The following is a 12,847-nucleotide window of genomic DNA, read 5'->3' as shown; positions in this document are numbered from 1 at the left end:
ATATAAATGTGTTTCTGCTCAGTAGTAAGACTTTACTCCATAGAAAAAATGTGGACCGTAACAAAAAATTTGCAAGAGATTTCCAAGCGATTTTCATATTAATCGCTGGCAAAGCGCTTGATTTGTACGAGATTTTCAATGCTACTGAATGCATTTCCATGGACGTTTCTAAGTGTAGCCAAGCTTTAAGTTCACATGTCGTGGATTTCTGGCGGATTTTTGAAACCCCATTCACATTTCGGGGAAAAAACAAATCAGTGCAGTATTCGAGGCATTCTGCAGCATGTCAATTCTGTCACAGATCGTACAGTAAATTGCCATGAATTTTCAGCGCAAAATCTGCTGCACATCTGCCACGTCTGTGTTACAGTACAGTTCTCAAAGATGTGCCTTGCAACAAGCTGAGCACCTGTGTGTCCATCTCGTGACCAGGACAGGTTTTTATCCTTTAGAAATAAACAATGAAGATTCCTATTCGGTGACAGAAAACATAAAGCTTTAAAACTGATATAACTTTTTATTATACAAAGAATAACATTTATCTGCTGAAACTGCAATACCCCTTTAAATAAAGCACCAAGTTCCTGCTACACATAGTGAAGAACCAGACCTACAAATCTGCCTAGGGATTTCGCAGCAAATCTACGGTGAATCCACCCCAAATAATATTTGAAGCATCTAAACTGAGAGGGGTGAAATCCGCTATGAAAATCTGCAATAGCAATTTTAAAATCCGCACCGCAGGTCAATTTCCGCTATGAAAAATTCTGCAGCAGGTAGATGGGATTTGTTCAAATCACTTCCCCGTGGCTGGTACTGTGATCCACTGCAGATTTTCTGTGCGCAAATTTCCGTGAAGGTAAAGATGCCAAACATGTTAATTTATTGTCACACATTGCATGTCCTCTCTTTCCACTGACATTTTCATTAGATTGTGTTGGGCATGAAAAATAAGTTAGATGGCACGGACAGTGAAATAAACCCTGCCTATTGAAAATATTTTTAATGAATGGCTGAATATAAATAGCACCATGACCATTCTTTACAGTATATGTTAAATACCTTGATGTAGGTGTGCCCTGGCTAAGCACCATCTTAGCAAATAATTAATGGAAACAACAGTCAATTCCAAGATGGTCAAAGTGAAAAGCCAAGCATGGCATCATCGGTAATCATACTGCTGGAAAGTGCTGTTCTTATTTCTTCATCAATGAAATTATTCACTGACTTATTCAGGACATATACTGTAGATAAAAGCACATTCCGGTTCCATGCAAACTAATAAAAAGCACAATAGTCCCTGATATAGCAACTTGCTACAAAATAATGTGAATGTATCAATTTGATGAGCAACAATACTACACAGAGGTAAGCGTCATTCTGAAATTGTGTATGGTATGAACCATAGTCTACCAAGAACATATATACTGTATTCACCTTTTCAAAAGATTATATTGTACATAGATCCTATTCTCATATTTATTACTATTTAATCAGGTTAGACACTCAAACTGCATTACACAGTGTGAGAATATGAACTGCTTACACTATGTGATACTGTAAAGTCTCATGTTGATGCAGCACCATATCTCAATGAGCTTCAACTTGTTGCTCTCTAGCTATTGAGAAATTACAACTCTCAGTTTAGCTGTGAAGGCATGTTGGGAGTTGTAGTCAGAGCCGGCCTTAGGGGTGTGCGACCTGAGGCATTGCACAGGGCGCATCATTTCAGCAGGTGGAAGGGGGCGCTGCGCTGGCTCCCATCCCCTGCTTGTGTCAGTGGCATTGCTACCACTGTAGCATCCATAGCAGCTGCAAGTGGTGACACCGGGCATGAGGGCGCCCTCCCCATGGCCGGCAAGCCGCTAGCAGCTGCGACGCCACTATAGCTAGAGCAGGGAGGTGTCTCCCTTCTCTGCTATCTACTAGTGCCACTGTAACTCCCAGAAGGAGCGGAATCCCCCTGTTGCCGGGGATTTCGCTCCTGGAGTGCTCCGCTTGATGTCTCTGTCAATATGTGGACAGTGATATCAGGGGCAGCTCCTGAAGCGGAATCCCCGTCTACAGCGTTGCTGACGTTGTGACCGGGGATTCCACTCCAGGAGAAGCCCTTGATGTCACTGTCCATAAATGGACACAGACAACAGGGGCTTCTCCGGGAGTGGAATCCCCGGCCACTGCGTCGGCAACGCTCTGGATGGGGATTTCACTTCAGGTGTTGCCCCTGATTTCAATGTCCATATATGGACAGACATCAAGCAGAGCACTCCAGGAGCGGAATCCCCAGCCACAGGGGAATTCCGCTCCTTCAGGGAGCTACAGTGGCGCTATCTACAGGAAGGTGGAGTGCTATCTACAAGGGGCCTGTGGGCTGTAAGGCACTACCTACCAGGGGGCTGTGTGACACTACCTACCAGGGGGCTGTGTGACACTACCTACCAGGGGGCTGTGTGACACTACCTACCAGGGGGCTGTGTGACACTACCTACCAGGGGGCTGTGTGACACTACCTACCAGGGGGCTGTGTGACACTACCTACCAGGGGGCTGTGTGGCACTACCTACAAGGGGCTGTGTGGCACTACCTACAAGGGGCTGTGTGGCACTACCTACAAGGGGCTGTGTGGCACTACCTACAGTGGACTGTGTGACACTACCTAGAAGGGGGCTGTGTGGCACTATCTACAGGGGGAATCTGTGAGTGGGGGGCTGATGGTCATTTTTCTGTGAGTGGTGGGCTGATAGTCTTCATGTGATTTCCACCTCTGAGCTCCAATTGAAATTAATAGGAGGCAGAAAATACCTGTGGCGCCCGTTTGGAGTGCTTTTTTGCCTGCGTCTTTTGCATTAGCTTCAACGGCTTAAAAAAACGCAAAAAAAAAAGGTCACACAACGCTGTCAATTCAAAATCTGCTTCAAAATTCCTGAAGGAAATACTATGTTCTTGAAGGGGTTATAATATATTATATTATTAAATATTATTATTATACTGTATGGGGGCACTAAAGGGGCATACTGTGTGGGGGCACGATATGGGGCATTACACTGTAGGTGGCATTATACTTTTTTTATGGGACTTTTTTTATGATGGGGTGGGGTCCCGAAACATAATTTCGCACGCGGCGCCATCTATCCTTAGGCCTGGTTGTAGTATGCAATAGCTGGAGAAGCACAGGTTTGGGACCACTGTTCTAGCTAGTCCTAAGAGGGAGCAGTCAGAAAGGCTAGAGACTTGTGTGTGCGTGCAAGTGAAAGGAAGAGCCGGCTCTCATTGATTTCTATGTCCAGGCGTGTATAGGCTCACAAATGTAACTCAATTTAATATATGTTTGGGACCCCTTTAACTATGTACAGTAGAAGTAGCAGAGAGTAACATCTACAAGGGGTTCTTCTACAGAGCTTCAGTGCAGCTCTTTTGCTATAAGTCCAACATTGCCTTCACTGTCCAAAAAAAAAGGCAAGCATTTTCAATTGCCTATATCACCAATTGTATACTTTAGTGCTGGTGAAATGTAACAATTCCACCTATTATGCTAGGTTTATCCATTTTACTGGGGTTCAGAGTGAGTAATCAGCCAATGACCATTACTTAACGGTGCTAGCGAGAGCAAGAACTAGTAATGGATCCTACTGGCTGGTGGACCTGTCAGCAAGAGCTAGAGTACTTGCTTACAGAGTCAACCTGGATAATTATTTTTTTTATTGATACAATTATACCGAAAGATCTCCTTGTAAGATGTGCCTATAAGGGGTGGTTCTCTTTAAAGATGAACAGAACAACATTCATAAAGGCCCTACATTAAAAACTTCAACTCTTTTTTTAATACCTTACTTCTGTGCTGAGATAGGACTTAAGTCACAGACCCATACCCAAATGGTGAATTCCTGGGAGAATCTGATGACATGTCCCCTTTTGGTTTATGACAACTGCAGTATTGTTATGGAGAACTTATGTGGATCTAAACCACCATCTACAGCAGTAGCAATATCTTGCCTTGCTTGAATAGTGGCAGTTATTGGAATTGGCCGAGAATCCGCAACAAAAATTCAGAGGCTGAACTTCTTAATAAATTTTGAGCATTTCCCGCCGCCGTAAATTAGTTTAGAGTGGTGTTTGAAACGCCAGTCTTAATATATTCCCCTGAGGTCTTTATGACGACCATGCATCTGACAGAAATCATAATTTTTTTTTATCCGCTTCAGTCCCCTCAGCCGTTGGTTCTGCAACTTCAAGAGATCATATTTCAGCATGGAAGGAAGGTATAAAAAAAAACATAGAACATTTTCTACTGGTAGGTCTCCTTTACAGATTCCATTTACTGCGTTGATCCCCATGAGAGACACACAACGAAGCAGTTGTTTGGAATTGAGAAGTCCTGTCACTTGTTAGTTACGCTCAATCCTGGGTAGCCACTTTGCTTCGTGTGTTACAAGGGAAGGGGCTGCTTGGCTGGTAAAGAGCAATATGCTCAAGACATATTGCTTTCTACTGGGAGAGCAGGATTCTGTAGGATTGTCTTGTAAGCAAAGCATAAACTATATAGGGACGTTCTGACAGATCACCTTTAATAAAGTCTTTACTTCTTGGCACATCCACCATGGCTCCATGATGTGTATGTGATGACTGGTGTGTTCCCAATTACTTATATTTAACAAAACTGTCTAGGTATTGTCACAGGGTATAGTAACTCTTGACATCTGTCACAATGGAGAGTTTTACTTAGAATCCAAATAACCTGACGGAGTTCTGGTATTGAGGAATACAAGGGCTATATATAGCTTCAAAATGCACGTGGCAGGGTATAATAACTAGCTAGGCTGCTAACAATACTAAGGACACACATGATCACACAAGTCAACTTTATGTACGCACACTGAATATTTAAGATGGCAATAACCTATGAAAAGTCTGACACTGTCATATCTCGCATGGGCCAGTAATTCATGGGCAAGCATGTGTACAAGATGATTTGTATTTTTAAAAATGTTGCCATGTTCTGTACATGCACGGGAGTAAACCAAGCTGCTTTATGTGCTCTTCGTGTGTGTAGCTTTGATTGATTGCTACCATCGACCATGATGAAACTATCACCAAAAAAAGTCACAATGCGGCACAAGTGATTGGAGCGTTTCTTATCGAACGTTGTAAAACAATTTGCATCCTGACGGGCAGTCCTGAGTTGTCTCTGTCTACAGCAGAGCTGCTGATTCTCTTCCAATAAATATCTACATTACATCATTCTTATTCTTATTTTTTTCTTTTGTGGGTCGCAGTGTTTCTTCTCCAGCTTCCAATATTACCTTCATTAGTGCTTTGTTAGGACAATTAGAAAAAGCACTAAAAAATTGCTTTTGGTAGTGCATGTTCTAAAACTCGGTGTTTTCCCTTCAAAGCTTTAAATAACTTTCCTTCCATAAGTTTCATGATATTTTGAAAAAGGTTCAACCTTGAGAACAATCTGCACTGTTGCCATGTATCCAGAGACATATCTGCGCAAATTTAAGTGGAGTGATTCTTACAGCTACATTGTAATCCTGCTGCTCAGCACCAACATCCACCCACTGATGTCCTGAATAGATTGCAATGATTTTCCGCTTCCATTTTTTCTTGCTTGGTTCTTTCAGACGGATGTAAATACCAGAACCACTAGAACCAGGTTCTGCATCACAGTATTGATAAAACAATTCATTAGATTCCACCGACACACTGCAAAAACGGTAGACTAACTGTCCTGGTCTGTCGTCATCAAACCCAGAGAAGTGAACTCTACTGCCCGGCATCTTATTGACCTCAGGGCTTATCCCAAGTTCCATGTAGTTCTTTTTCTGTTGGCGTTTTAGTTCCAGTACTGCATAGTCATAGTCCAGGGTCATGTTTTCTGATACCTCCTTGAACCAGCCTTTAGGGATCTGAATAGCTTTCACTGTTGTCCACTGGAAGGAAGGCTTTGCAGTCATGGAGGCCTTTTCTCTACCAGATACTTTCCGCTCTGTGTCTTCTACGGCTGACCTTTTCTGTACTGATTTTCTATGTTTTCTTTTACCTCTCTTTGTTGCACTATCTTCATCAGTAGGTGGGCTTTCTATGTTTTTCTTGGCGCCCTTACGTCTTCTGCCTCCCCTCTTTGTTCTGATTTTAAGGATTCCGACTCGTAACTTTTTGGTATTCTTAATGTAATCTGTGCCATCATGTACACAATGGGCTGCTGTTAACACATGTTTGGGTGAAATAAGAATGCCACTGCAGCCAGAAGACAACTTCACCGCGGTACTAAATGGATAATTGGTCATAAATTGCTTGTCAGATATACTAAACCTGCTGTCAGTGCCATAAACCTGCCTCTTTCTTCGCAGGGTATGTTTTACTGAGGGACTGGTCTGATTATATCTGACAGGGAGCTGAAACTTTACTTTTGTCATGATCCGTGTACCATTGTCATACATTGTCTCATAGGAAAGGTAGTTTTCAAGCTCATCTTGAGTTGGTGGCGGTAAGTTCTTCTGACATTCAATTCCACAAGTTCCATGAAGTTCCTGTACTGCTTCTGCTTGAAAAGTTGGAGTTTTGAGCTGGACAACATCTGAATTGACAATGTGAGGTATTTCCTTGACGTGCCAATCATAACCCTCCGGACCTTCATCATCTGCCTTGCCAATGCTTGGCATTACAGTAGAGAGTAGAAGGAGTACAAGATGTAAGTGATACATTCTGCCCATCGGTCTTGACCTAGAAAAAGAAATAATACATTAAAAGGAATACTTCACAGAAGATACTAACTTACACAAGGTGCACTGTTTAACATGCCTGTTTTGGATACATTTTGTCTTTATTTTTCAATTGTGCAGATCTATAATGCGATCTAGTACAAATGCTCTTTTTCTATTGCCTTTTGTAAGATTAATAAGTTGTAGCGTATATTGTATGTTTATTATTATGCCCTGTTCACATCTTCGCTCGGTATACCATTGTTCTGCTCTATCGCAGGCTCCGTCAAACACCAGAGACAACTGATGCCCAACGGAACCCATTGGCTTTAATGGGTTCCATCGGGGTGTCCGTGGATTTACCAGAAACAATAGCGCAGCGTGCTTCGTTATTGTTTCTGTATTTTTGGCGGAATCTGCAACAGAGGCTCCTAACGCAGATGTGAACAGGGCCTTAGTCAGATCAACTGTGCAAAACAAATACATAATCCCCCAATGTGTAGTCGCACTCTAAATCAGTGTAAAAGTAATAGACGCCTGTTATTCACAATTCTGATGTTGAAGGGTAGAACTTATGAAGCTCTATGCATACTCCAGGGCTTCAGATGGCCGGTGCTAAAGCCCTTTTACATGGGCCAATAAGTGTTCATGTGAAGGCTTGTTCCTGATCTTTGCTGTGTGTAATCGTTTATGCTGCAAGGAATATTATCGTTGTCGGCAGCACATCTCTCTCTGTGTAAACAGGGAGATGTGCTGCCGACATGATGGAAATGTACCAGGACGAACTATTGGAGTAATGAGCACTCGTCCCCATAAATAGCGCCTTGTGAAAGGAGAAAAGAACGCCGATCGTTGATCAGCGCTCGTTTACACGGCCCATGTAAGAGAACCCGTACATGCAGCCAGTTTTCTGAAGTGCGGACTCATTCATAGCAGCTCCCTGTTTGCCGCACAGTGTATATATCCAACAGTGGCAGATTATGCCCTAAATCCTTCATTCAAATAGCAACAAACATCTCCTGAATGAAATGGGTCACGTTGATATCCGATTTCTTGTTTTGCTCCTCTTGTCAGAACATATTATATGGTTCCTAGCATGTATCTAGTTTACAAAGCACATAATAGCAGACTCATGTAAAGTAAGGGTTCCCTGCTTTTTATACCAATAATGTATCATATAGAAAAAGTCAGCACTCTGGTCCCCATGAAGACACATAATGCAGTGTTTGTCTTTCACAGATCATACTTAGGACGTAAGTGCTTGTGGGAATCTAGACTGGGCGAAATATTCCAGACTTGTCTCACTTCTATGCAAATCCAAAATATTTTGCTCACAGCAACCGTTTTTCCCTCACAGAATGTCAGACATATCATCCGTCACTGACTTTCTTCATTATTGTATGCAATTTAAATAAAAGAGAAATACAATTGTAGCCAAGAAAATAATGGCCCATTTAATATGAATTAAAGTAAAGAACAGAACAGCATGTCTTTATGAAGGGATGTGCACAAGCTGCTTTAGGCCTTATTTAGTCGAGCATATTATACGTGTGTGCTGTCCGTTAAAAAAACGGACAGCACACCAACCTATGCAATTCAATGGGGCTATTCACGCTCCGTGGTTTTTCACACAATGTGTGTTTGTTGCAAGAAACTCACTGCATGTCCTATTTTGGTCAGTTTTTGCGGACCAGATCGCCCATTGAAGTCCATGAGTGCGTGAAAGACACGGACAGCACATCTGGTGCTAAAGAAATTATAAGAAAAAAAGGAACATTGATGCCACCCGGAAAGTACACTGATACCACACGGAACTGAAACGCATGAAATACGGTCCGTGTTTTTGGGGGGACGCAAAATGGACACGCTAGTCTGAATAAGGCCTTAGTTTGCTTACACAAATCAATGCATTGTGCAGTAACTCAGCTGGCCATAGTTGAAGATTTTTATCTAAAAATAAGGAGATTGGAAGGTGTTTCTCAAAGCACGGCTGTGTCCTGTTATCTTATGAGGCGAGTCATTACAATCTCTGTACAGTGCTGCAGAATATGTTGGTGTTATATAAGCAATAGTATGTAAATAAAGAAGTGGCTTTTGGTTTTCAGTAAGGCCTCATGCACACGACCGTAGCCGTGTGCACGGCCGTGATTTTCGGGTCGGCCGGCTGCGGACTGTCAGCCGCAGGCCGCCCGCAAATCGCGGAACATGCACATGGCCGCGGCCATTGTTTTCAATGAGCCCGGACCGCAGAACCGGGCCGTAATAAGACATGCCCGTTCTTTCTGCGGTCCGGGCTCCCGGGCCATGCAAGGACCGCAAAAACTACGGTCGTGTGCATGGCCCCATAGAAAGGAATGGGGCCGCAATTCTCCCGTGGATTTTCGGGGGAATTGCGGCCGCAAAAACACGTTCGTGTGCATGGGGCCTTAGACTTTCTCAATGTGTTAAGCTCATTATGTCCAGTAGGTGGCAGGAGAGAATAAGAAAAAGAACCATGTAACCGCAGCACAACTGTATCTCAGACCAGTTTTATAGAACATTGCCATTAACTTGATTCATGCATTTGATGTCTTAGAATAATTTTTTAAAAAAAAGCGTTACCATCTTTTATAACATTATTATTGGCGTCTATATTTTATGATTATCCCTCCCAACCTTTTGGTTGGTCTAGCAGGATCACCAAGGATAAGATATGAGGAAGATCCACTATTTCAGCCATGTCCATGCTCTTCATCTTCTAAACTACCTAAAAAATTGTACATGTATACTTTATTAATATGTGCATTGCATATCAATACACCATGAAATTAAACGGAGTGCTAATGTTTCAAAGCTAGGGACATTTCATTTGGGATTTGGGTCAAAAGTAGGGATTGTCCCTCTAAAGTCACTTGGTTAGCCTCTCTGTTCATCTGGGGTTGACAACAGATTACAGGAAGGGAGACACTTAGTGGCAGTAAATTTACACAGAATTTGCATGAATAAAACAACTACATTTTAACAGTAAGTAAATGACAAAGTTGATATTTATCAGGTAGACTACTAGATTAGTATAAGTTGTTTGAATGTTAGTGTCCATTTAAGGATTCTTTCACACGGCAGAATTGTGGACAGCACTTTGTAGCAGTATTTGTAAACCAGACCAAAAGTGGGTCCAAGACACGGAAGAAGTACAAATCTTTCCATTATACTTTTTCTCTGTGTACGTTCCACTCCTGGTTTTGGCTTCCAAATACTGATACCAAAATACTCTGTGTGAAAGTGGCCTAATAGATGCCCAACAGATAAGGTGACAATGCTGAATGTGCTGGGTTTTCAGAGGCGCCCCATCAGAGGTCACACTCATTGTACTTGTGCACCGTTCTGTATACTGTATATATAACTTACATTATCAGTACAGTACACATTTTATTATTTTCTCTGTTATAGCCCTAAAGGAAAACTTGACATGACCTTCCTAGTCTGACTAAGCCCCCAGTGTACAATCCGCACTTAATATGTTGCAGAGCCTTTTCCAGGGAGGATTTATGATTTAATTCCAGCAATTAGTAGGGAGAGGATAAGAAATAGAAAAGTTAATATGGGAACCACATTTTTGGGTCATATCCTAAAACTACAAGACCGATTTGTTTCCAGCTCATTGATTACAGAATACAAGAATACAAGAATATAGTTACATTTGTAGCTGTCACACTGTATGAAGAGCAGCGCTCAGCTACTTTGTTCTGCACACACTGGACTTGTTACCCACAGCCGAGGTTTCAATATAGTAAAGCATTTAAAACATAGATCAGACAATTCTGACAGTATTCGGCTGCAAAATCGATGTCACACATGTCCATCCAGGTACCAATACATATACTGGGTGTGTGTATGTATGTAATATATATATATATATATATATATATATATATATATATATATATATATATATATATATATATATATATATATATATGTATATATAGCAGCTATACAACATGCACACCATAGTTGCAGGTTTCTTCTGCATTCTTCAGTTTCTCAGGTGGGTGATCAAGACATCAATATCCATTCCAAGTAGTTTTTTTTGCACTTTGCACAGGTGACATGATATGGCAATATGCAGATATGCAGCAGTTGTGTATGGTCTAGTCTTACCTAGTGAAGAATAGGTGAACACCAGTCATCAGACAGGCAGCTCCTCATTCCCACTCTGTGCTGACACTGAGGTCCAATCCTGGAGGTAGTAGAAGACTCAGTGCACCTCCAGCCCATGCAGAAGAGGGGAGGGACAAACAAAGGACTGGGCAAGAGGAGGGCAGGCAGAAAGTGGGGACTTGGGAGGAACAGGGCAGTGCTGAGCTGCTTTACTCAGAATACATGAGACATTTAAGGATAAGGCAGTGCTAGGAGGTGGAATGAAGGTACCAGAAAAGCGCACAATCCTCTATATAACTGGGTTGTGCATTGGTTCTTTCCACAGGCAGGGGGCGCTGGCGATCACTGCTCTGTGCTGTGTCCTATGAATGCACATAAAGCAGAATGTATTCAGCTGTCCATCTCTGCCTCCTTATCTTGACTTGATGTGTCTGAGGAGTCATGGACATTACTAGACTGCTCATCCTGATGTTTCTTTCCATGTGCAGCTGATGTAGTACACTAATATGTTTAGCAAGACATGATATTTTTCGCACTCAGGATGCTGGTCCTTAAAGGTAGATATCAGAAACTATTGCTTTAGTGGCATAATCATTAATTGTCATATTTTTACATAGTCAAAATTGTCATTGAATCTGAATACAAATGTAAAAATTACCTGAAATAGTTATGAGAGAACATTGCTATAATATTAAAGATCTTGCAACTACTTGACATGTATATTTCTCTTCCCTATAAAGGACCTGTTATTTCTCCCTACAGAGACGTAGCTAGGTTCTCCAGAACCCGGGGCAAAGATTCCGTTTGGCACCTTCCCAACCTCTTTCCCGACAGCGCCTTCCCCCTCGCCACGTTTGTTTTCTCTATCAATCAATGACGGGTCATTTCTTTTCCACATTCTTTTTTTTTATGTAACTTTTTTTTATGTAACTCGAGCATAAAAACATTTGTACATTTTACAAGCAATATAGTTCTATACACAACACCAGAACCAAGCTCATTACATATATGCAGCACCAGAACAAAGCTAATTACATATATACAGCACCACAACAAAGCTCAGTACACATATACAGCGCCAAAACCAAGCTCAGTACATATATACAACACCAGAACAAAGCTCAGTACAAATACATTTCAGTACAGAGATCATTTACAAAGTCAGGTTAGCAGCTTCCAGTATGACCTGAATAATGGGAATCATATACTGGGAGTTGCTTATACCTCAAAAAATAGTACCCTCCACCATCTGTAAAGATCATACAGTAATAATTAGGCTTCGTTCTCACCTGCATCATGGTTCAGTTCATGGGTTCCGTCCGACCTTTCCGTCAGGGCAACCCACGAACGGAAACCATAGCTTTCCGTTACCATTTCAATGGTAACGCTTCCGTTGCTAATGGTTTCTTTTTGTCTCCGTTTCACAAGGTTTCCCTTTTATTGGCGGTATCAATAGAGTAGTCAACTGTATCCACCTGTAATCTATCACATCTAACTTAGATGTGATGTATTACAGGTGGATCCAGCGTGTCAGAGAGACACAGGACCCGCTGACACTGAACCCATCAGTCCCACAGGCCTGACAAGTTCAGGATTCAGCGTAAGATACAGCTGCTCTGTATACAGGATACAGAGCAGCTGTATCTCAAAAAGTAAAAAGATTTTTTATAAAAACTAATTATAAAGTTGCACAAAACACACTGACTGACATTTAAAAAAAAATCCCTTTCAAAGGTGTACATAACCTTAAATTGCAAACAATCAGATCGTAACAACCATTGTCCAGTAAAACACGCAGCACATGCAGTTTTACCAAAAATCGGTGCAGTTTTGTTAATTGTTAATGTCTGCAAAAAACTCCATGGACATTAACAATCATTTGAAAACTGCTCTGACTCGTGGGAATGCAGCATGTTGACGTGGTTTGCAGCTGTATCGTTGTAAGACAGCAGCTACTATATGTATATACCGTGCGGGTATGTTCGCACAGGGCAGATACGCTG

At 41.8% G+C, this 12,847-nt stretch overlaps 1 protein-coding gene across 1 annotated transcript; it reads right to left on the bottom strand.

Moving 5' to 3' along the window:
* Positions 1-3,727: 3,727 nt before the first annotated feature.
* On the bottom strand, positions 3,728-10,976 carry PRSS35 (serine protease 35). Its single transcript, XM_075864169.1, has 2 exons — positions 10,845-10,976; positions 3,728-6,726 (listed from the first exon to the last, which is right to left on the bottom strand). The coding sequence occupies exons 1-2, from the start codon at positions 10,871-10,873 to the stop codon at positions 5,442-5,444; spliced, it is 1,314 nt and encodes a 437-aa protein (XP_075720284.1). The 5' UTR covers positions 10,874-10,976; the 3' UTR covers positions 3,728-5,441.
* Positions 10,977-12,847: the final 1,871 nt, after the last annotated feature.

Source organism: Rhinoderma darwinii, chromosome 4 (genome assembly GCF_050947455.1).
Source record: "Rhinoderma darwinii isolate aRhiDar2 chromosome 4, aRhiDar2.hap1, whole genome shotgun sequence".
NCBI lineage: Eukaryota > Metazoa > Chordata > Amphibia > Anura > Rhinodermatidae > Rhinoderma > Rhinoderma darwinii.
The sequence above is the reverse complement of the archived record's forward strand: the minus strand, read 5'-3'. Positions and strand labels throughout refer to the sequence as shown.

Excerpts from the sequence above, each read along its gene's own strand:
- PRSS35 (XM_075864169.1), bottom strand. The coding sequence starts at position 10,873 with ATGACTGGTGTTCACCTATTCTTCACTAG. Across the intron at positions 6,727-10,844 it reads GTTCACCTATTCTTCACTAG|GTCAAGACCGATGGGCAGAA; the intron begins GTAAGACTAGAC and ends TTCTTTTTCTAG.